The sequence below is a fragment of the Medicago truncatula genome, chromosome 1, assembly GCF_003473485.1.
Source record: "Medicago truncatula cultivar Jemalong A17 chromosome 1, MtrunA17r5.0-ANR, whole genome shotgun sequence".
Classification (NCBI taxonomy): domain Eukaryota; kingdom Viridiplantae; phylum Streptophyta; class Magnoliopsida; order Fabales; family Fabaceae; genus Medicago; species Medicago truncatula.
Genome location: NC_053042.1, coordinates 45,545,541 through 45,565,565, shown reverse-complemented (window position 1 = coordinate 45,565,565; position 20,025 = coordinate 45,545,541). Strand labels below are relative to the sequence as shown.

At 31.1% G+C, this 20,025-nt stretch overlaps 3 protein-coding genes across 3 annotated transcripts; all 3 read left to right on the top strand.

The window, feature by feature from the left end:
• The first annotated feature begins 1,141 nt into the window (after nucleotides 1-1,141).
• Nucleotides 1,142-5,030, top strand: LOC11422949 (50S ribosomal protein L3-2, mitochondrial). Its single transcript, XM_024785027.2, has 6 exons — nucleotides 1,142-1,299; nucleotides 1,763-2,055; nucleotides 2,623-2,832; nucleotides 3,582-3,683; nucleotides 3,819-3,932; nucleotides 4,474-5,030. Exons 2-6 carry the CDS (start codon nucleotides 1,771-1,773, stop codon nucleotides 4,645-4,647), a joined length of 885 nt encoding a protein of 294 aa, XP_024640795.1. The 5' UTR covers nucleotides 1,142-1,299; nucleotides 1,763-1,770; the 3' UTR covers nucleotides 4,648-5,030.
• A 6,690-nt stretch (nucleotides 5,031-11,720) lies between these two features.
• LOC11405376 (lysine histidine transporter-like 6) lies at nucleotides 11,721-14,295 on the top strand. The gene is made up of 8 exons (XM_003591741.4): nucleotides 11,721-12,063; nucleotides 12,178-12,317; nucleotides 12,404-12,787; nucleotides 12,936-13,329; nucleotides 13,463-13,568; nucleotides 13,716-13,807; nucleotides 13,920-13,988; nucleotides 14,113-14,295. The coding sequence occupies exons 1-8, from the start codon at nucleotides 12,034-12,036 to the stop codon at nucleotides 14,209-14,211; spliced, it is 1,314 nt and encodes a 437-aa protein (XP_003591789.2). The 5' UTR covers nucleotides 11,721-12,033; the 3' UTR covers nucleotides 14,212-14,295.
• A 1,299-nt stretch (nucleotides 14,296-15,594) lies between these two features.
• Nucleotides 15,595-20,025, top strand: LOC11405375 (lysine histidine transporter-like 6). The gene is made up of 8 exons (XM_003591740.4): nucleotides 15,595-16,002; nucleotides 16,101-16,240; nucleotides 16,326-16,709; nucleotides 18,512-18,905; nucleotides 19,129-19,234; nucleotides 19,328-19,419; nucleotides 19,522-19,590; nucleotides 19,670-20,025. The coding sequence occupies exons 1-8, from the start codon at nucleotides 15,973-15,975 to the stop codon at nucleotides 19,766-19,768; spliced, it is 1,314 nt and encodes a 437-aa protein (XP_003591788.2). The 5' UTR covers nucleotides 15,595-15,972; the 3' UTR covers nucleotides 19,769-20,025.

The following is a 20,025-nucleotide window of genomic DNA, read 5'->3' as shown; positions in this document are numbered from 1 at the left end:
ACCACCACCATTAAACTCTAATTTTTTTTTTTTTTTTGAGAAAGCTAAACTTTTAGTTATCAACTATATCACTCCAACAATCGGTTAATTCACGGCTTTATTCTATTAAACTACACTTCTTTGAAGGTAGTGTAGTTTTTGAAAAATTACCGTAAATAAAGGTGATATTTTAAGAAAAATTGTTGTATACACATTTGCTAAGGCTGAAAAACACAAATAAATTACTCAAATGCTCATCGACAGTTAACTGTCGAAATTTTAAAGAATCGGCTGCAGTTAACTGGCGAGGAAAATTTCGGCAGTTAACTGCCGAGGAATTTCAAATCTGAACTTAAATATGAGAGATGAATAATATCTGCAATCGGTAGTTAATGGACCTAAAATGATGATTCAATAAAAAAAATGCAACAACAAAAATGTTACAAATATTTGTAATTATTAATAATTAATTTCATTGATGTCTAAGTTTGACTAACCTATTATTACTTTATACTAATATTTCAGATATTATTACTTTAATTAACATGAAAAACGCAACAACAAAAAATAAAAACGGAACAACAAAGAAAAATGTTTGCCATCAGTAATTAATGGACCTAAAATGGTGATTCAATAAAAAAAATCCAACAACAAAAAACATTATAAATGATAGAATAATTATATTTGTAATGAATGTCATTGATGTATGTCATTATTAATAGATTTGACTAACCTATTATTACTTTATAATATTTTAGATATTATTTATATCTCTTACAAATAATTATATTTGTAGTTATTCTATTAATAAAACTTTTTTTTTTTTTTTACAAATAAAACCTCTTTTCTATTACTAGTAAGAAAATATGTAATTCTAGGATCTCATATTTCTTCATTTATGACAACAAAATTATATGAATGAAATCAACAACGTTATAAAAAGAATCATGTATTAAATAATTAAATTTAATTAAGGGAAAATTTAGGTGTATTTCCTTATTTAATTTCAGGTTTAAAATTCTTCAACAGTTAACTGCCGAAGTTTTCCTCGACAGTTAACCGCCGAATAATATTTGGATAAATTAGTCATATTTCTCGGGCAAATCAAATATGTCATGAGCAATTTTCTATTTTAAGACATATATTTGCAGTAAAATAGAAAAAGATAAACTATTTCCCACCGAAATGGGTTGGGTATTGAGAGCAATAAGCGCTTCTCTCTCTTGCTTCCAACACCCTACTAAACCCTTTTGTCCATCTAGGGTTTTGGGTTCATTTGTGCACCGCCCTCACTATCTTCATCTTCGCATCTCAACTCAGGTCAATATTCATCCATGCTCTTTCTATTCTGCCTCGATTGATCTACTTGTAATTGTGTTTCATTTTTGCTTCTTCCTCATTTTTCTGCACAAATTATATAAATTGGTAATTTGGTTAGGAATGAATCCTGTGAGTTTGTTATCCTGCATTTCGAGTAGTTTAGTTTATCTAGTTAAAGAAACTTTTGGCTCAACTAAAACCTTTGCACTGGCATGCTGCAAATGTGGATCTTTGAAATATTTGTTCAACCATAAACCACATTAGAATTTGATAGAGTAAAATGAGTAAAATTTGATTGAATTAATGACTTTTTCAAATATTCATAATCTTAGGGACCTATTTGAGAGCGCCCTACAAAGCCAAGGATGAATTTTGTACTTTACTCTTTCTTAATTCATATGAAAATGAAAGCAACTTGGAACTGTTTTTGATTGTTTGAATTCTTTTAATTCCATATATATAGGTTTTGCCATGCTGGCGTTTTCGAGAGGTGTGGTTTCTCGTCTTCGACAATTTCCCGTGGCACCACTGCCGCGATTTTTTAGTTCAGATGTGGAGACTATAAGGACGATTGAAGCAAAACCTAGTGTGATGACACCAAATTCACAAAGGACTGGTGTTATAGCTGTAAAATGTGGAATGACTGCTCATTGGGATAAATGGGGTGCTAGAATTCCAATTTCTATCCTTTGGGTAGATGACAACATTGTCTCTCAGGTCAAAACTCCGGAGAAGGAAGGCTATTGTTCTCTCCAGGTGTGTTCTGCTTCATTCTCGGGATCAAATTCAATATCCCTAATGAGTTTCATGTGGATTAACTCAGTTCAGAGTTACTTATTGAATAACTTAAGTTACTGCGACAGTACCTTTTAGTTTAGTTACTCCGCATTATTCATTATAAACATTGAATTTCCGAAATCCAATCAACTACACAAATTTTCGAAAGAAATTAAAACTATTTGAAAGTTCATTAAAGAACTTCAAATGAACGTATAGTTATATTTTTTTTTAAATGCATGTAAACATCGTCTGCTAGATTGCATAGATACAAATTCTAATTATATGAAACTATGTGTACTTGATCTTTAACATAGTATGGCGATAATATCTGGTTAGATTGGTGAAATAATACAGAAAAAAAAGCATAATATGGTGATAGTATCCGATTAGATTGGTGAAATTCAATGTTTATAATGAGTTATTAAATGGAATAATTCAGCTTTGAGTTACTCCTGGAGTACCTAGATATGTCTTCTATATATATGTATATAAAGTTAAATGTGTATCTAATTATAGACATGTTTGATGCTTTGTTTTAGTTAGATTGGTTGTGGACAGAAGAAGGAAAAACACTTGACAAAGCCTGAAGTGGGTCATTTTAGGGCTCAAGGAGTTCCGATGAAGAGGAAGCTTCAAGAGTTTCGAGTGACAGAGGATGCACTTCTTCCTGTTGGTACATCACTTAATGTTCGCCATTTTGTTCCCGGGCAGTATGTTGACATCACAGGAATCACCAAAGGAAAAGGTTTTCAGGTGTTTTTCTTTTTCCCTCATATTACATACTTCTCATATTGTTTTCCATATAAATAATAATTTCTGTCTTACATTGAGTATGTAGCATGTGTACATGTTTATGCTTGTATGTGGTCCCGCACATGTCTATATAATAGTAGTTGAGTTGAATGCATGGTGTTCTTCGTTTGTTTATTGACATGATTAGTTATTATTTTGTCAAAGAATTTATTAAATTTGTATTTGTAGGATTAAAATGAATTACCCTAAGATGATCGTTTTTTCGTAAGGGCTAGTTGATTACATTAGTTATATTAGGATTTTAAGTGTTTCCAATAACAATAAGTTGCCACTCTTCAGAGTCCTGAATCCTAATGATATAATAAGTTGACAAATTCAATCATGTATTATAGGACATTATTTATTGTTTTTTGTTTCACGATTTATTTACTTCTAGACAATCATTGGTGTTCATTAGTTTCAACTTTCAACTATCAGCTTGCACGTACAAGTTCAGGTAATGGTGCAACTTCATTCTTTTCTCTCTTCCCATTTTACTTGATCTCTCTGGAAATTTGAAACGCAAAATGTTGAGTTGCAGGCTTTCTAGGGGGGCCATTTATTGTTTATTTTTCTGCTTCAAAATGTATTTGTCATTCATGTATGATTGTGGATACTTGTGTTTCATGTTGAAACCTTGTCAGTTACACGTTTTTTTTCTTAATGGCAGTTACACGGGTGTTAATTTAAATTATATTTTCTGTTTCCAGGGTGTCATGAAGAAGTATGGATTTCATGGAGGTTCAGCATCCCATGGGAATTCGAAAGCACATAGAATCATGGGTTCTACAGGAATACTTGGTCCTTGTAAGGTTGGATGGAGTCCTTCAGATTAGTATTCTTAGTAAATACAGCTTTCTCTATTTGTACGTATTGAAATCATGTTAGATTGACCGTCTGTATAAGTTTATTTTCTTTGCATTACATTTATGTTTCTCACTGTTCAGGTCTTTAAAGGTAGAAAGATGCCAGGGAGAATGGGTGGAAAGCAAAGAACAGTAAAAAATGTATGGATCTACAAAATCGATCCAGCAAGAAATTTGATGTGGGTGAAAGGCCAGGTAATTGTTTTTACATGTTTATTATTCACATTAATTTATGAACTTGGAGCTCTAGGGGAGTAACTATCTTATATCACCTCATACACAAATCAAGTGATTGAGCTTGAGCGGTTGATGAGTTTGAGTTAAGGATGAATCGATCATATTCATGGCTGAAAGTGAAACAATCCATGTTAAAACTTTTACTTACCTTTTGATTGAACTCCGGATTACTAGGGTTCCTTCCTTTTGGGAACCGGAGAGTCAAGGCCAATATCAACCAAGACACTTGGTCATTAATGATTTTAAATTTTTATTAAATTTGAATCCCACCATTTGCACATTTGCAATTCGGCTAGTACAGAGACTTGTATGTTTGTGTGAGCCAAGAAATTTTGTACATCAAGAAATTCTGACTAATATCATCAAGAGAACGATGGTGGATTGAAACCATTTTGTATTTAATTTAGTAGCTCAATTATTCATTAACTGGCAAAAATATTTGAAATCTCGGATTTATCACGGAATGCTTATTCCTCTTTGTATGGTGTGCACAACACAGGTCCCAGGAGCTACAGGGAACTTTGTTTTTATAAAAGATGCTGTCTTTGAAAAACCTGACACATCTATACTTCCTTTCCCAACTTACTTTGTGCCAGAAGATGGAGATGAAGATGATATGAAACCTTTGCTTGCTGATCTTGGGGATGTGGATCCATTTATGGTTACTGATTGAAGAGATAGTTCAACAAATGGGTTTTTGTGCTAGGTTTTCTTCATGTAATCATGTTCTTTTATTTGAATTTTGAACATAGGTGGAGAAAATGAGTATTTTGATGTACACTAAAGTCCTTCACTCGTTAAGTTCTAGGTTGTTATTTGTGACTTAGGATGGGGGGAACATGGTTTTGTTTTGAAATCCTGCAAATAAGTGTCGAGACTTGGAATTAGTGAATGTCATACTTTATTCCAATTGTTTCCTTTTTTAAGCCAAATTATTTTGGCGCTGACCTTGCAGCAGTGTAGTGGCTTAGGTAATTTTGCTAGATCTATATCTATTCTGATTGTGATTGTTTTAAAGGACTACATTGTGGGTAATAGATTTCCAAGGTTCAAATATATTATTTGGTTAGTGGTAAAATTATAGATTAAATTCCTGAGTACCATGTGTGCTATTGATTGATGAAATCCCCAATTTATTAGTATTTTTTATGTTAATTATTATTGCTCATTTTCAATAATAATGTGGAATGTTGCTGCAGTGATTCTAAGCCAGATAACAAAACCCTTGTACCATAATTTTGCATGAGTTATGGTAGTAAGTATCCTAAAAATTATTATTTAAGAAATTCATAATAGGAAATATTGTCTTAAAAGTATTAGTGGAATGTTCTAAGTATACTTTTGATTCATTAAACTATACAAAAGTTACATCTTTTGATTCATTAAACTATAGCCTAAGTAAGTAAGTATACTTTTTGGTTAATGGTGTTTTATCCCCCTATAATATAGATCATTTTTGGTTTTTTCCTCTGTAAAATATTTTTTTTGATTTATCCCCTGTAAAATATTTATTTTTTTTTAATATCCCCTAATAGGTCATAAAAAAATGACTTTATTATTTTTTTTGCAGAATTTTTTCGTTTTTTTATGACCTATTAGGGGGTATTCCAAAAAAAAAAAAAAATGGATAGAATTAGTTTCCAAAAGAAAAAAGTGGGTAGAATTACTGAAGCTAGTTGACACCAATTAAAAATATTCATTTGTTTTAAACTATTTTATAACATAAATAGTGGAAGAGAAAGATTTTTTTAGTGTAAACGTATGAGTAACTCTTCCTACCTTTTATTAACGAGTAATGTATATGTCACCAATAAGGAAAGTATTACAAAACATAAATTGATAAGAAAATACAAGAAAATAGGAATCTATGAACATTTCAATTCGATCCTTATGGTCAAAAAAGAGAATATGAACATTTTTTTTAAAGGAATATCAACATATTAATTCTTCGAAAAGAAATCATATCTTAAATATCAATGCCAGAAAGAGTGAGACAATGACCCTTTTCCTAATATTGTTAAGGTATATCAAACACAACCATACATTTAACATCGCTAACAATATGAACGATAAGTCTATGAACAAACTCAACACTCGAGTTAATAGCATACAATGACAAAATATCAACAAATAATATGATAAAATTAAAATGATGAAAATATCCATATTTTGGATATACAAAGATATCCAAATCATTGATTGAATAATTAATTGATTGAAGTTAGTGTTTCTATAGGAAGCAAACGAACATCGAAATAACACGCGTAATCAAACAATACCGCACAAGACAACAAACAACACAAAAATACACTCAAACAATGAAATCACAGGAAAAAAAAACAAGAAAACACTTGATCTATGAAAAAACAACTTATTTAAACTAAATGAATAGAGAAAAAGATGTTGAGGGTGGAGGCCAAAAAGCTAGCCAAAACCACCTCCCTGTAGGTGAAAGAAACATAAAACTTAGAGAAAATAATAAAGTTTCTCTCTTTAAAAAAATTAAGCCGGCTCAATATCTAGTTTTAAATATAAGTAAAAGGGAGTTTTTATGGTACATTCTTAAATTAAAGTGTACCAGTATATCTATTTCATAAATTAATAAGTTATCGATCATTTTTATGTAATAAAGAGATATTTATCAACTTTTATATTTTAGAAAATATTCTTTTATAAGAAAAAACGTCATTTCATCCTTTATAAGAATCATACTAATTTTTTAACATTTTATCCAAAAAAAAAATCAATATTCAGTATTATGGGTATTAAAAATTAAAAAAAATTGAATTTTGATTTGCCGACACTTTTAAGAAATAAAATATAATTATTATAATTGTAACCAATAGAAAATATATATATATTTTTTAAAATAACTCATTAAACTATTCATTTAACATATGAATGTACCGATACATTCAATTTTATTGAGTGTACCATAGAAATTGCCTAAATAAAAACCATTTTGGTAGTCAGACATCTAAAAACAATTCTTATTTAGAATATTCAAACATGGTGAATTGATACGAATCATTTTTAGATAAATGTGTTTAAATATATAACAATTTACATTCAAATTACCTTTTTACAAAAATCAATTCTATTAAACTTTATCATGGACCATGGTTATTGCTGAACCAACCGGCAACCACACGCTTAATCCATTTGGTTACTATTCGATGTTTCGTAAAATTATCTCATTAGTCTCTAACACTAAGGTACCGTTTGGCCTGACTTTTTTTTTCAGCTTTTCTACGTTTTTAAGAAGAAGCTAGGCCAAACACAATATCAATAAAGTACCTTCGAAAAAAAGTACTTTTTTTAGAATGCATAAAATTGAATGGAATGAGCTTTAACCAAAAGTTGTTGAATGCTACTTCAAAAAACTATTTCTCCCTAATTTATTTCACAAGCACCTCTCATCAACTCCCGTCGACAACCTTTTGTTTTATTTTTTCAATATGCTTTTTTCTTCCATATTTTTTTTTAACCGGTCCATTTAATTTTTTAATGAGGTTCCATTTAAGTTTATTATCTATTTTTTTAAGGAATTTTATTATCTTTTTATCACTTATATATTAATTTCAATATCTTTTGATCATCACAACCTCGCAAATATTTGTATTCACGCTGTCAATGAATGACACCGAATATTTTTATTCCCTTTCTTCAACCACGGAAATACACACATACGTTAGCGTTTAGAGTAATACTTTATGTTCCTCTTTCTGTTTTTTTTTGTTATGCTAATGCGTATAATTTTTGTTAGTGTTGTGTAATGCGTATAATTATTTTTATAAAATTTTGATTTTAATTAAAAGTACAAGTGTAGTTGCCTAAAAAAATTATACTTATATATAATTTACACATTTGTATTGTAACAAACTATGCATATCTTTTTCTTATTAAAAAAATTAAACATATCTTTTTCAATGACACCAGCAATGTAACAAATATAATATTATATAATATAAATTCTTATCTTTTTGACCAACACCAAAAATATGGTATTCTTATAACAAAATTTGTTATAGAGTATAATTGAAAAAGATATTGTACAAATTTGTATTCATGTTACACAAAATAAACGTCATTGAGTAAATATAGTATTGGTAAAAATATATCTTTTATATTTTAAATATTTTTTATCTTCAAAAAATATTTTAGATATTTTTTTATTTATTATGTTTATTCATAATGAATTCAAAGTTTTTTTATTTATAGACAATGCATAAATATATGCAAGGTTCCGGATTCGAACCCAGACACTACCAAAAAATAATAAATTCAAAGTTTTGTACAATATTTTGCCAAACAGCTTTTAACTCAAAAATAACTTTAGAACTAAAAAAAAAATAAAGAAACCAAACAGCTTTAGTCTTTTTCTTAAAGAGCTTTATTTTAACTTTGTTTTAAAGTAGCTTTTAGACCGAAAAAAAGCCTGGCCAAACGGTACCTAAGACTTTTGCCAGAAAAACAATTAAATTTCTTAAAAACAAAAATCTACCAAAAAAAGTCTCTAACACTTAGACCGACAAGACAACAAAACTATAGATACTTTTTAAGGTTAAATAGGTATTTAGTCCATATAAATATGTCAATTTTTCGTTTTAGTCTCTTTTAAAAAATATCTTCAACTTTTAGTCTCTTAAAATTTTTCCATCTTCACTTTTGGTCCTTCTTTTAAAGTAAACTCATATGTAAAATTCATATTTTTTGAATAAAACTTTGTAGTAAAATTCATAATATTTTAATAATCTCTAAAAAAAAAATTAATTTTTTTTTATCAAACCATGAATTTAATATAAATTTTTATATTTTTTACGGTTAAAAATTTATATTTAATTTACGTTTTGTTAAAAAAAATTAAATTTTTGAGATTTTTTTTACAACATTCTACGTATTTTTCCATAATTTCATTAAAAAAAATACAAAAATTAATTTAAAAATAAGGACCAAAAGTAGTGATTGAAAGTTTTATGAAGTTGAAGAAAATTTTTAGAGAGACTAAAACGAAAAATTGATATATTTATAAGGACTAAAAACATATTTAACCTTACTTTTTATTATTTCTTATTTTTTGAAGATAATAGTGACACGATTTTCATGTGTACTTTTTTACTTTACTACCCATGTTTGAATTTTTCTCCACTTAAAATATGTTTTCTTAGGACAACATCAACCGCAGTTAATTAAAGCCTAAGGCAACTCTTAAAACAGATATTAGGCACTAAAACATAACTGAAAGGGGATTATTAACATATGAATACGATATGATGTTGTTTCGGACCTTTTATGTGACTAGTACTAAAACAATTCTCTTTTGACTATTACTTTTTACACTTTGCAGCCTTCTCGCGAGTCCTGCAAAATTTCCAAAAATATCCCTGATCCGGATTATATAATTCGGACAAGGTTGTTAATGATTTCCGGAAATTAAATCCGGACCAGATGTTATGTGCTTTTTTGTGTCTTTTGTTGATGTTAATGTCTCTGTTCACCTTTATATGAACCCCACACAAGCTGCAATGCTATTGCAGGGTTCATATGAACGGTCAACAATGACCATGACACCACCGACACCCCTAAAAAACTAAAAACATTTGAAGAAAATGGAAGAAAAGAGGTAAGGTGAAGAATGAAGGTATTTATTGAAGATGGAAGCCTATTTATAGCCTAAAACAAGTCATAGGTCATTAATACAGTCAATGAAAATGTGTTAGTGGTTGTAACCGTCCAAACCCACATTAATGGCTCTCTTTAATCCAATGCTGAAACTTTTTGGATTTTACATTCCGGAGTGTCCTTAGCCCTACAAGAAGTGCCAACTTTTCCCTCGCTCACCATTATCGCATTAATCCGGAAAATAAATTCTTGAAAACACGTGTTCATTCCGGATTTTATATTCCAGAATGCATCAGTCATGGCCGGTGGTCTGCACCACAAGTTTTTGTCGATGATCAAGTCAAAAAACGCTTTTTACCACATTTTTTGACTGCATTTATGGCCTCCCAACCGTTTTTTACCCACCCCTCCATATAAATAGCCTTCCAAACCCCACCATTTCTCACACCATCCTCTCCCACCCTCCCCTCATCTTCTTCCTTCTGCAACCATGGTTTTTCATCGTTGGCCTTTCATAGATAAGGGTCTCGTTGAAAACTTCCAGGGTTTGTATGAACGGTCAATGAGGATGAAACCGCGCTTCAACGAAGTGCGGTTCATCTGAGGGTCATGTGGGTCAGTGTGGTTCTTAGCTTGTCCTTTCTGGGCGTAAGTTTAAGCACCCCCCACCTCCCTCAGGGGCATTGTTCTCTTCTTCCCACCCTCCTCCTCCGGTTTTCCTATAATAGGGAACCTACTGCTATGTCCTATCACATAGCAGTGGTTAGGATCTTAGGAGATTAGAATTAGGCTCTTAGGAGATTAGAAATAGATTTAGGATCTTATGTAATAAGCTTAAAAAGCTTGAAAATTATTGTAATGTATTGTTCATATATTAATAACCTGAGTTGTTTTATCTTAAAATTGCAAAAGTTCTGGTAAAACATTATTCCGGATTTTCAAATCCGGAAACATCGGAAAAATTCTAACAATGAAATTCGGAAAACGAAATCTGAACCAATGATAAAATTGAAAAAAGAAAAAAGGACGCGCAAGGAAAAACATAGAGTAAAAAAAGCAACGGTCTTCTCTTTTTGTCACAACCAATTTAGGGAGAGATCCAAGTAAATTTTGATAAATAATTGTTTCAGCTCGAACTTAAACTTATATTCTTTCAATGAATCACCATTAATCGAAGCTCATAACATTGAGTCGAACCACTCGACTACAAAAACAATTCTGGTGGCACATATTTCCGCTCCACTCCACTAAGTTAAACACCAGAGTTTAATCATTAACCCATAAATTAGTGTCTTAATTTACCACGATAAACAAATACAACACCGTCAATTACTATAATGATTAAAAATAAGAGTCTCATTGTTTAAGAAATCTATTAAAAAAAACTTTATCTTAAAAATACAAATTGTTACCATTATCTTATTAATAATTACACTATGGTAACAAGTCTAGTAGCATGTTTATATGGAATTCAACAATATTTTAACTTTTAAAAAGTTAAATTCATCACTTTTTACCATTTTTCAATACAATATTTCTATTTGTATTTCTTAACCAACGTCCTAAGAACACTCTTTAACATTTCCCTTACTCTTTTAGTACTTTAAAAGCTAAGTTGTGTTTTTGATGAATAAATTAAGAAACTAATTGTATAAGTTCTTTCTAAAAAATTGTACATTTAATATCTTAAAAGTTTTAAAATTATCTTTTCAATATAAAACTTACTATATTTTTTTTAATTCTATTTTAAGCTCGTTAATTTATATTTGGAGCACAAGACACTTTAAATAATGTTCCAAGATCACTCTTAACATTCTCCCAATAACAATACGCCTTTCCGTCACCAATAAAATGTTCCCATCACTCAAAAATCAGAAAGAAACTTTTCAATAAACTCGTTAGCTTCAAGACATCGTAATCCTTTATATTACACATTAATTAATATAAAGAATCTTCACAATTTTGATTCTTTAACATGCAGAACAAATCACTACCCCACTTAAAAAAGTGAAGTTTCTATTGTCCCAAACAGCACCAAAATTATTAACTTAATTGATGTTTCTTCATAAAAAAATATTCTTGTTAACAATTCCACATAGAAAAATATCAATCTATACTCTACAAGTTTCCTACATCTGAAACTAGACATAGTTTGGATTAGAGTGAAATATAATCAGAATTAATTAGTGATGGAAAAACAAATCCTATTATAATCTTGCTTTAATTGTTGGGTTTAAAATTGGTTTACCTCACCTAGCTAGCAGCTTAACAGTGAGACCTTTTGTGTCCTCAAACTTATTCTTTCACCTCCATTAAAAGCACAAATGGTAAGAAAAACACTTGGTGGTAGAGTGTAGAACAAGTCACTAACCACACTTTGATTAAAACATATCCTAGGGCCTTCTCTTTCTTTGATCTTCTTTGTGAGTGATTTAAAATGGTTTTAAATCCTACTCTACCTTCTAAGGTAATTCCAATAATCAATTTTTCGCTATGATCTCACATACTAGTTTTCAACAACAATTTTAAATTGTTATGACAGTTTATATACGTGGTTAATTCGCATCTTCCATAATTGCAGAAAGTTCAATCAATACAAAAATGTGTGGACAATGGCCCTGATCGCCAAGGCAAATGGTGGTACTCGACTTTCCACACGGTGACAGCCATGATAGGTGCTGGTGTTCTCAGCTTACCATATGCCATGGCATATCTAGGATGGTAAATTAGAGTAACATTATTATTTCTCAATAATACATACATATAAAAAAAAATATAATAGTAATAATCTTTTGTCTTCTATGTAGGGGTCCAGGGATCTTGATGTTGTTACTATCATGGTGTCTAACATTAAACACAATGTGGCAAATGATCCAGCTACATGAATGTGTTCCGGGAACTCGTTTCGATCGATATATTGATCTTGGTAGACATGCTTTTGGACCAAAACTTGGAGCATGGATTGTTCTACCTCAGCAACTGATTGTACAAGTTGGGTGTGACACTGTTTATATGGTTATTGGTGGGAAGTGTCTAAAGAATTTTGTTGAGATGGCATTCATCAGTTGTACACAAATCAAGCAGACTTATTGGATTATGATTTTTGGTGGCATCCATTTTTTCCTGTCTCAGCTTCCTAATTTCAATTCTGTTTCTGGTGTTTCTTTAGCAGCATCTGTGATGTCATTAAGGTACTTGTTGATCCAACATTTATTCTTTTCCATAAAGTATTTGGATTAATTTCATACCATAAAACAAATTAAAATAAGTGATTATCACTTCTAAAACATTTATATATATATATATATACCTTACTATATAGTGTGATTTTGACTGCAGCTATTCAACTATAGCATGGGTGGCATGCTTATCTAGAGGTCGGATTGACAATGTTAACTATGCATACAAGCAAATCAGCAAAACTGATTTATTGTTTAGAGTCTTCAGTGCACTTGGTCAAATCTCATTTGCATTTTCTGGCCAAGCAGTGACACTAGAAATTCAGGCTACAATTCCATCAACACCTGAGAAACCCTCAAAGATACCAATGTGGAAAGGTGCTATTTGTGCCTATTTAATCAATGCAATATGCTATTTCCCTGTTGCAACCTTAGGATATTGGGCTTTTGGACAAGATGTTGATGATAACATACTTATGTCACTTGAAAGACCTTCATGGCTTGTTGCTTCTGCTAATTTGATGGTATTCATCAATGTTCTTGGTAGCTACCAGGTAGGTCTCTATGCAAAACCAAGACATGAAATTGGCGAAAATAGCGACAATTTTGTGATTATAAGCGAAAACAAAAAATGTTTTTCTACCTTAAATTTTCTTTTTTGATTAATGGCGCGAAAATATGTTATAGGTTTATGCCATGCCTGTTTTCGACTTGATTGAGGGGACGATGGTTCGACGATTGAACTTCCCTCCTAGTGTAGCGCTTAGACTTGTAGCTCGATCCGCCTATGTAGGTAAGATGGCAAAACTTGAGTCAAAACTAATCTATGTTATCATTAATATTACATAGCAAATTTTCAGTAGTAGAGTAAGTTATAGAAGTATTATTTAATTTCTTCATGAAAATCTTGATGTTGCTACAATTTGTTGATATGTTTCAGCTTTTACATTATTATTTGGGGTGAGTTTTCCTTTCTTTGGAGATCTTCTTGGGTTCTTTGGTGGATTTGGTTTTGCTCCCACGTCATATTTTGTAAGGCACTCTTGTCCTCTCAATTTCTCTATGCTTATGTCAAATTGTCAAATTTTTAAATGAATTAATTATAAAATCAAAAGATGAATTATTTTCTTGTGAATTATTTCAGCTTCCTAGTATAATGTGGTTGATAATCAAGAAGCCAAGGAGATTCAGTATCAATTGGTTCATCAATTGGGTAATGATCAATTCACGTTAGCAATTTTTCTTTAAAAAATGTAACAATCTAAAATCAGAATATAATATATGTTTCTCTTATATTTGTCATTAAAAAATAAAAATTTACGTTTCTTTCATTTCAGGTTGCAATTTGCATAGGTGTGTGTATTATGTTGGCATCTACAATTGGTGGCTTGAGGAACATTATTGTTGATTCATCCACTTATAGTTTTTATACCTAAAGTGCATGATGTTACAATTATCCCAAACTTTAACAAATATCTTTACTCTTTTATTATGATGAATCATAGTTATTGAACGATTAATTTTAAGAGTTAGATAAGTTTTTTTTACCTAAAAAATTACCAAATTTAATTTTTCCTCCATAAAAAATGGCATGATTTTGTACTTACAAAATTTTCTTTATACGCAGTTATAATCTCTTGTTAAATCAATGTGTATTTTTTAATGATTTTTTACAGGCATATTTTGAACATTATAAAAAATTTCTCTAAAAAAAGGAGTTGAAGATAGGTCAAGATTCATTACTTTTAACATTGAGCTTTTGAAATTAAAAAAATCTTATTTAATTCATCACATGTTAAAAATAATAACATTTTTATGTGGACAATAAAAAAAAATGAAATTTTGTAAGTTTTTAGGGAGGAAAAAAGTTGTCTGCTCGTAATTTTAAAAGAATAATAATAGGACGGATTTTTCTAAATTACCTTTAAAGAATTGTGGGTAATTTACCCACCAACCAATAACAATTAGCAATTTATTTGTGAGGTCAAGATAGTTCATGAATATGTGCTTATGTGGCTAATGTGTATTGGTTGGTGTAAATTACCCATCATTCTTTCATGGGTAGCCTAGTTGTCACCAAATAAAACACATGTTGAATGGCATGGTGTAGAAGGTACAAATGATCTTTAGCAAGCCGGTGCATATCTTCTTATCTTATACAACTATGTATAATGTATGTGATGGAATAATTAGAACACAAGAGAACAAGTGTTATTGCTTGCGACAGAAAACGTCCCGAGTTAAAATAGTAAATTGTGACAGACAACTATAGAGTTACCGAATTAAGAAGCAAAAATAGAGATGCTTAGATTCCATCCCAACATAATATTAATTATTAATAACTAATCATTCTTATAAGATATGAATTGAAATTGAATGGCCGATCAGACCAAACTAGACATAAGATTCTTAACATAACATGGTGTTGTTTTTTAGGTGAGCAGTAGAAAATAAATTCTAGTGGTACATATTTCCGCTCCCTTCCACTAAGTTTAAACAGCGACACCATGCCACAAAGTTTAATCATTAACCCAAATTTACCAAGATAAACAAATACCACTGTCAATATTCAATAACTGTAATGATTAAAGTTTTATATACCTTTCACTTACCAATAAAATGTTCCCATCAATCAAAAATTTAAAATTTTTAATATATATGATTCTTTGATATGCAGAACAATTCACTTACCCCACTGAAAAAAAAGTGAAGTTTCTATTGTCCCTAACACCACCAAAATAATACTAACTTAATTGATGTTCCATCATAAAAATTATTCTTGGTTAGGAATTTCACATAGAAATATATTACTATAAACTATATACAGGTTTCCTACTTTGTAACTAGACAGGGTTGGATGAAATATAATCAGAAATAGAATCAATTAGTGATGGAAAAACAACTCCTAAGATAATCTTGCTTTAATTGTTAGGTTTAAAGTGGTTTTACCTTTCATTGAAACTTTATTCATTGAATTCAGTCACTTCTTTTGAATTTGATTTGATTCAAAGTCATAAGAAGCACTTTAAGCAGCAACAACAAAAGCACAAGTGGCAAGAAAAACACTAGGTGGTAGGGTGCACATGTTTACTATTATTAGCATCAAATATTTGTTACTATAAAACTTAAGTACTTCACTTTGATTCCAACATCCTAGGGTCTTCTCATTCTTTGATCTTCTTTGTGAGTGACTAAAAATGGTTTCCACTCCTTCTCTACCTTCTAAGGTAATTCCAAGTCATTGTGTGTGTATACCAAATTTTGTTAGCATGGTCTCATGCACTAGTTTAAACATGTAGTTAATTAGTATGTTCCACAATTGTAGGAAACTCAATCAGAACAAAAAGAGGTGGAGAATGGCCCCGCTCGCCGAGCCAAATGGTGGTACTCGACTTTCCACACGGTGACAGCCATGATAGGTGCCGGTGTTCTCAGCCTGCCATATGCCATGGCATATTTAGGATGGTAAATTAGAGTAACTTTATCTATTATTTGTCAATAATACATACATATAAAAAATAGTAGTAATAATCTTTTGTCTTCTATGTAGGGGTCCAGGGATCTTGATGTTGTTACTATCATGGTGTCTAACATTAAACACAATGTGGCAAATGATCCAGCTACATGAATGTGTTCCGGGAACTCGTTTCGATCGTTATATTGATCTTGGTAGACATGCTTTTGGACCAAAACTTGGAGCATGGATTGTTCTACCTCAGCAACTGATTGTACAAGTTGGGTGTGACATTGTGTATATGGTTATTGGTGGGAAGTGTCTAAAGCAGTTTGTGGAGATAGCATGCACTGATTGTACACAAATCAAGCAATCTTATTGGATTATGATTTTTGGTGGCATCCATTTTTTTCTGTCTCAGCTTCCTAATTTCAATTCTGTTGCTTGTGTTTCTTTAGCAGCAGCTGTGATGTCATTAAGGTACTTGTTGATCCAATATGTCTAGTAGTATCTTCTTGTACACGCCAGCTTCTAAAATTTGATTATTTATTACTCCTTTGTGCTTGCTGAGCTAGCTTGACATTTTATATTCATACAAGGTGCTAGGGAAAGATGTAATTTGTATGTTTTCTAAAAAAGAAAAGTAGAAAATACATATGAGAAAAGTATATAAATATCTTTCCAACAAACTAGAAATGATTAATTAAGATAAAAGACTTCATTAACTTCACCTTTTTGGTGAGTGTCCTTGAGATTGTAAGGGTAAAGCCAATTTAGTTTTTTTTATTTTTTTTTATTTTTTTATTTTTTAATTTAGCATCACAATTTTAATGGTGTTATGTTGTACTATGGTTGCAATGAGAGATATTTAACTCATTTAACTCAATAGGGTAACTTTTTTTTTATAAGTTTTGGTAGATATTTATGTGGGTCACGAGGAAACTCGGAGGATCATCTACGTTGGTCCAGAGCAACCACACAATTGAGGTCAACCTAAAATCTAAGGCAATGAGTTTATGTTCTAACTTACACTCGCTACACATCAATCTCTCGCTCAAGTGTGAGTTCATCGTGCTCACCTCTCAATCGAAAATTCTTTCATCCGCATAAGCTTGCACTTTTTCTTTTTCTAGTAGTCTTGTGTCTAGATTCACACACTTTAAGTGTGGAGAAGTGATAAATCCGGGATTCGAACTTCGAACCTGCACATAATGTATCTGGTAGCTAACAATTAAGCTACACTTAAATTGGTTTTGTAAGGGTGGGTTAAACTTAATTTCAACATGGTGTTGGGTTTATCGTTCCGAGCCACCTACCTATCCACGCACCAATCCCAATGGTGTTGGGTTTGAGAGGTGTATGGAAAAAACTCAAGTCCCACATTGAAAAGATATGACTTTTGATAAAAGTTTATAAAGAAAAGTATTTGTCATCTTATAAGTCGGCTTTGTAAGGATTAATTAGTAATCATGGAATCCTAAGGATAAAGATCATAATGTTTAGCAAAAAAGCAAACATAATAGTATTCATGTGGAAGATACCCATATAAACTAGTCATAGAAATGAATTAGATTGATAAAAGATGAATGAGAGAGTACAATAGTGATAATTATTTATAGGGGTGAGTTAGTATAACTAACTCCCAACTACCTAACCAACCAACTAATCATACTTCACCTATCAACTAACTTGGTTTATTCACTAAAATCTAACGGTTAGGCCCAATTTCAATGATTTACTAAAGAGATACTTTGATGGAAGGCCAAAAATTGATTGACATTCTTTAATTTAAGGGACTAGTTTTGTTCAAAAAAACATTAAGGGACGAGTTTGCTATGCCTATTTCATAAATTTGGAGGACTAAATTGACTGACCCTTACAATTTTGTAGAGCAAAACGATCATTTACTCCTGTTTTGGTAGTTTTGCAAAGAGTGTGATTTTATAATGAAACAATTCAGAAGCAGAGGCAAATAAACAGTTGGTGAACTCAGTTTTTGAACTTATGTTGCAATTGAATCAATTGAAAGTAAGATTTAGTAGAGGATAATACACAACTCCTAGTAGATGCAAATTAAAGAATGCTTCGACATGTCAGTTGATCAAGCTGTTGACTGTTGATATTAAATTATAGCTACAAAAATAGGTGCAATTGTATCGGTACTAATGTGCCGAACCCAATCAGAACTCTACAGTTAAGCGTGTGTAAGCTAGAGTATTACAAGACCTCATAAAAAATTCATATTCAACTAAAGCCTTGATATTGTGGTGTTTTGAGTGCAGTTATTCAACTATAGCATGGGTGGCTTGCTTACCTAGAGGCCGGATTGACAATGTTAGCTATGCATACAAACCAATCAGCAAAACTGATTTATTGTTCAGAGTCTTCAATGCACTTGGTCAAATATCATTTGCATTTGCTGGCCATGCAGTGACCCTTGAAATTCAAGCTACGATTCCATCAACACCTGAAAAACCATCAAAGATAGCAATGTGGAATGGTGCTATTTGTGCCTATTTCATCAATGCAATATGTTATTTCCCAGTTGCAATCATTGGATATTGGACTTTTGGACAAGATGTTAATGATAATATACTAATGTCACTTGAAAAACCTTCATGGCTTATTGCCTCTGCTAACTTGATGGTATTCATCCATGTTGTTGGTAGCTATCAGGTATCAACTATTAATGTAAAACCAATTCCTCAAATTTGTGAAAATAGTGTCAAATATTTTTGTGCAAATATTTTTTCACTGTCTTTTGTACAAATATTTGAAAATGTCTTAACGTTTTTTTGTGATTGAAAGTGAAAACAAAAGTGAAAATAGAAAAAGTTTTCAGAAACTAAACAGATCTTAAATTTTCTTTTCTGATCGGTGAGGTAAAAATATATTATAGGTTTATGCAATGCCTGTTTTTGATTTGATTGAGAGGATGATGATGCGAAGATTGAACTTCCCTCCCGGTGTAGCGCTTAGACTTGTAGCTCGATCTGCTTATGTAGGTAAGATGTCAAAACTCGAGGCGAAACTAATTTTCTGCAGTATAGATAGAAGAATTATTTTCTTCATGATAGGTCTTTGTTGAAACGTTTCAGCTTTTACATTATTCTTTGGAGTCACTTTTCCATTCTTTGGTGATCTTCTTGGATTCTTTGGTGGATTTGGTTTTGCTCCCACTTCATATTTTGTAAGGCTCTCTTGTCCTCTCTATTCTTATGTCAAATTGTCAATTTAAAATGAATTGATTCTGAAACTAAAAAGTCAATTATTGGCTTGTTAATTGTTTCAGCTTCCTAGCATAATGTGGATGATAATCAAGAAACCAAAGAAATTCAGCATCAACTGGTTCATCAATTGGGTAATGAATCAAGAAACCAAAGAAATTTAAGACTTGTTTTCTCAATGTATTGATTATCAATTTGTGTCTTTTATTTCAGGCTGGAATTTACATAGGTGTATGTATTATGCTGGCATCAACAGTTGGTGGCTTGAGGAACATTATTGCTGATTCATCCACTTATAGTTTCTATACCTAAAGTGAATGATGTTGCAATTATCCCAAACTTTAACCACTTATTGTATGATTAATTTCAAAAAAGTAATAGCTCACATAAAGTAGCACATGTTGAAGGCATAGAGTAGGAGTAATATCTTACAAATATCAAATATGTTCAAAGAAGCTGCAAATCATGTATGAATGTTGGTTTTCTTGAGTTTTCATATCAAAATAACTAGTTGTTAATAAGATTATCTTGCTCATGTAATCCTGAATGTCCAATTGAAGTTGATCCTA

Coding starts and splice junctions, on each gene's coding strand:
- LOC11422949 (XM_024785027.2), top strand. CDS start 1,771: ATGCTGGCGTTTTCGAGAGGTGTGGTTTCTCGTCTTCGACAATTTCCC. Junction 3,684..3,818: donor GAATACTTGGTCCTTGTAAG/GTTGGATGGAGT, acceptor CTCACTGTTCAG/GTCTTTAAAGGTAGAAAGAT. Junction 3,933..4,473: donor TGATGTGGGTGAAAGGCCAG/GTAATTGTTTTT, acceptor TGCACAACACAG/GTCCCAGGAGCTACAGGGAA.
- LOC11405376 (XM_003591741.4), top strand. CDS start 12,034: ATGGTTTTAAATCCTACTCTACCTTCTAAG. Junction 13,330..13,462: donor ATGTTCTTGGTAGCTACCAG/GTAGGTCTCTAT, acceptor AATATGTTATAG/GTTTATGCCATGCCTGTTTT. Junction 13,808..13,919: donor TTGCTCCCACGTCATATTTT/GTAAGGCACTCT, acceptor GAATTATTTCAG/CTTCCTAGTATAATGTGGTT.
- LOC11405375 (XM_003591740.4), top strand. CDS start 15,973: ATGGTTTCCACTCCTTCTCTACCTTCTAAG. Junction 16,241..16,325: donor GCCATGGCATATTTAGGATG/GTAAATTAGAGT, acceptor TCTTCTATGTAG/GGGTCCAGGGATCTTGATGT. Junction 18,906..19,128: donor ATGTTGTTGGTAGCTATCAG/GTATCAACTATT, acceptor AATATATTATAG/GTTTATGCAATGCCTGTTTT.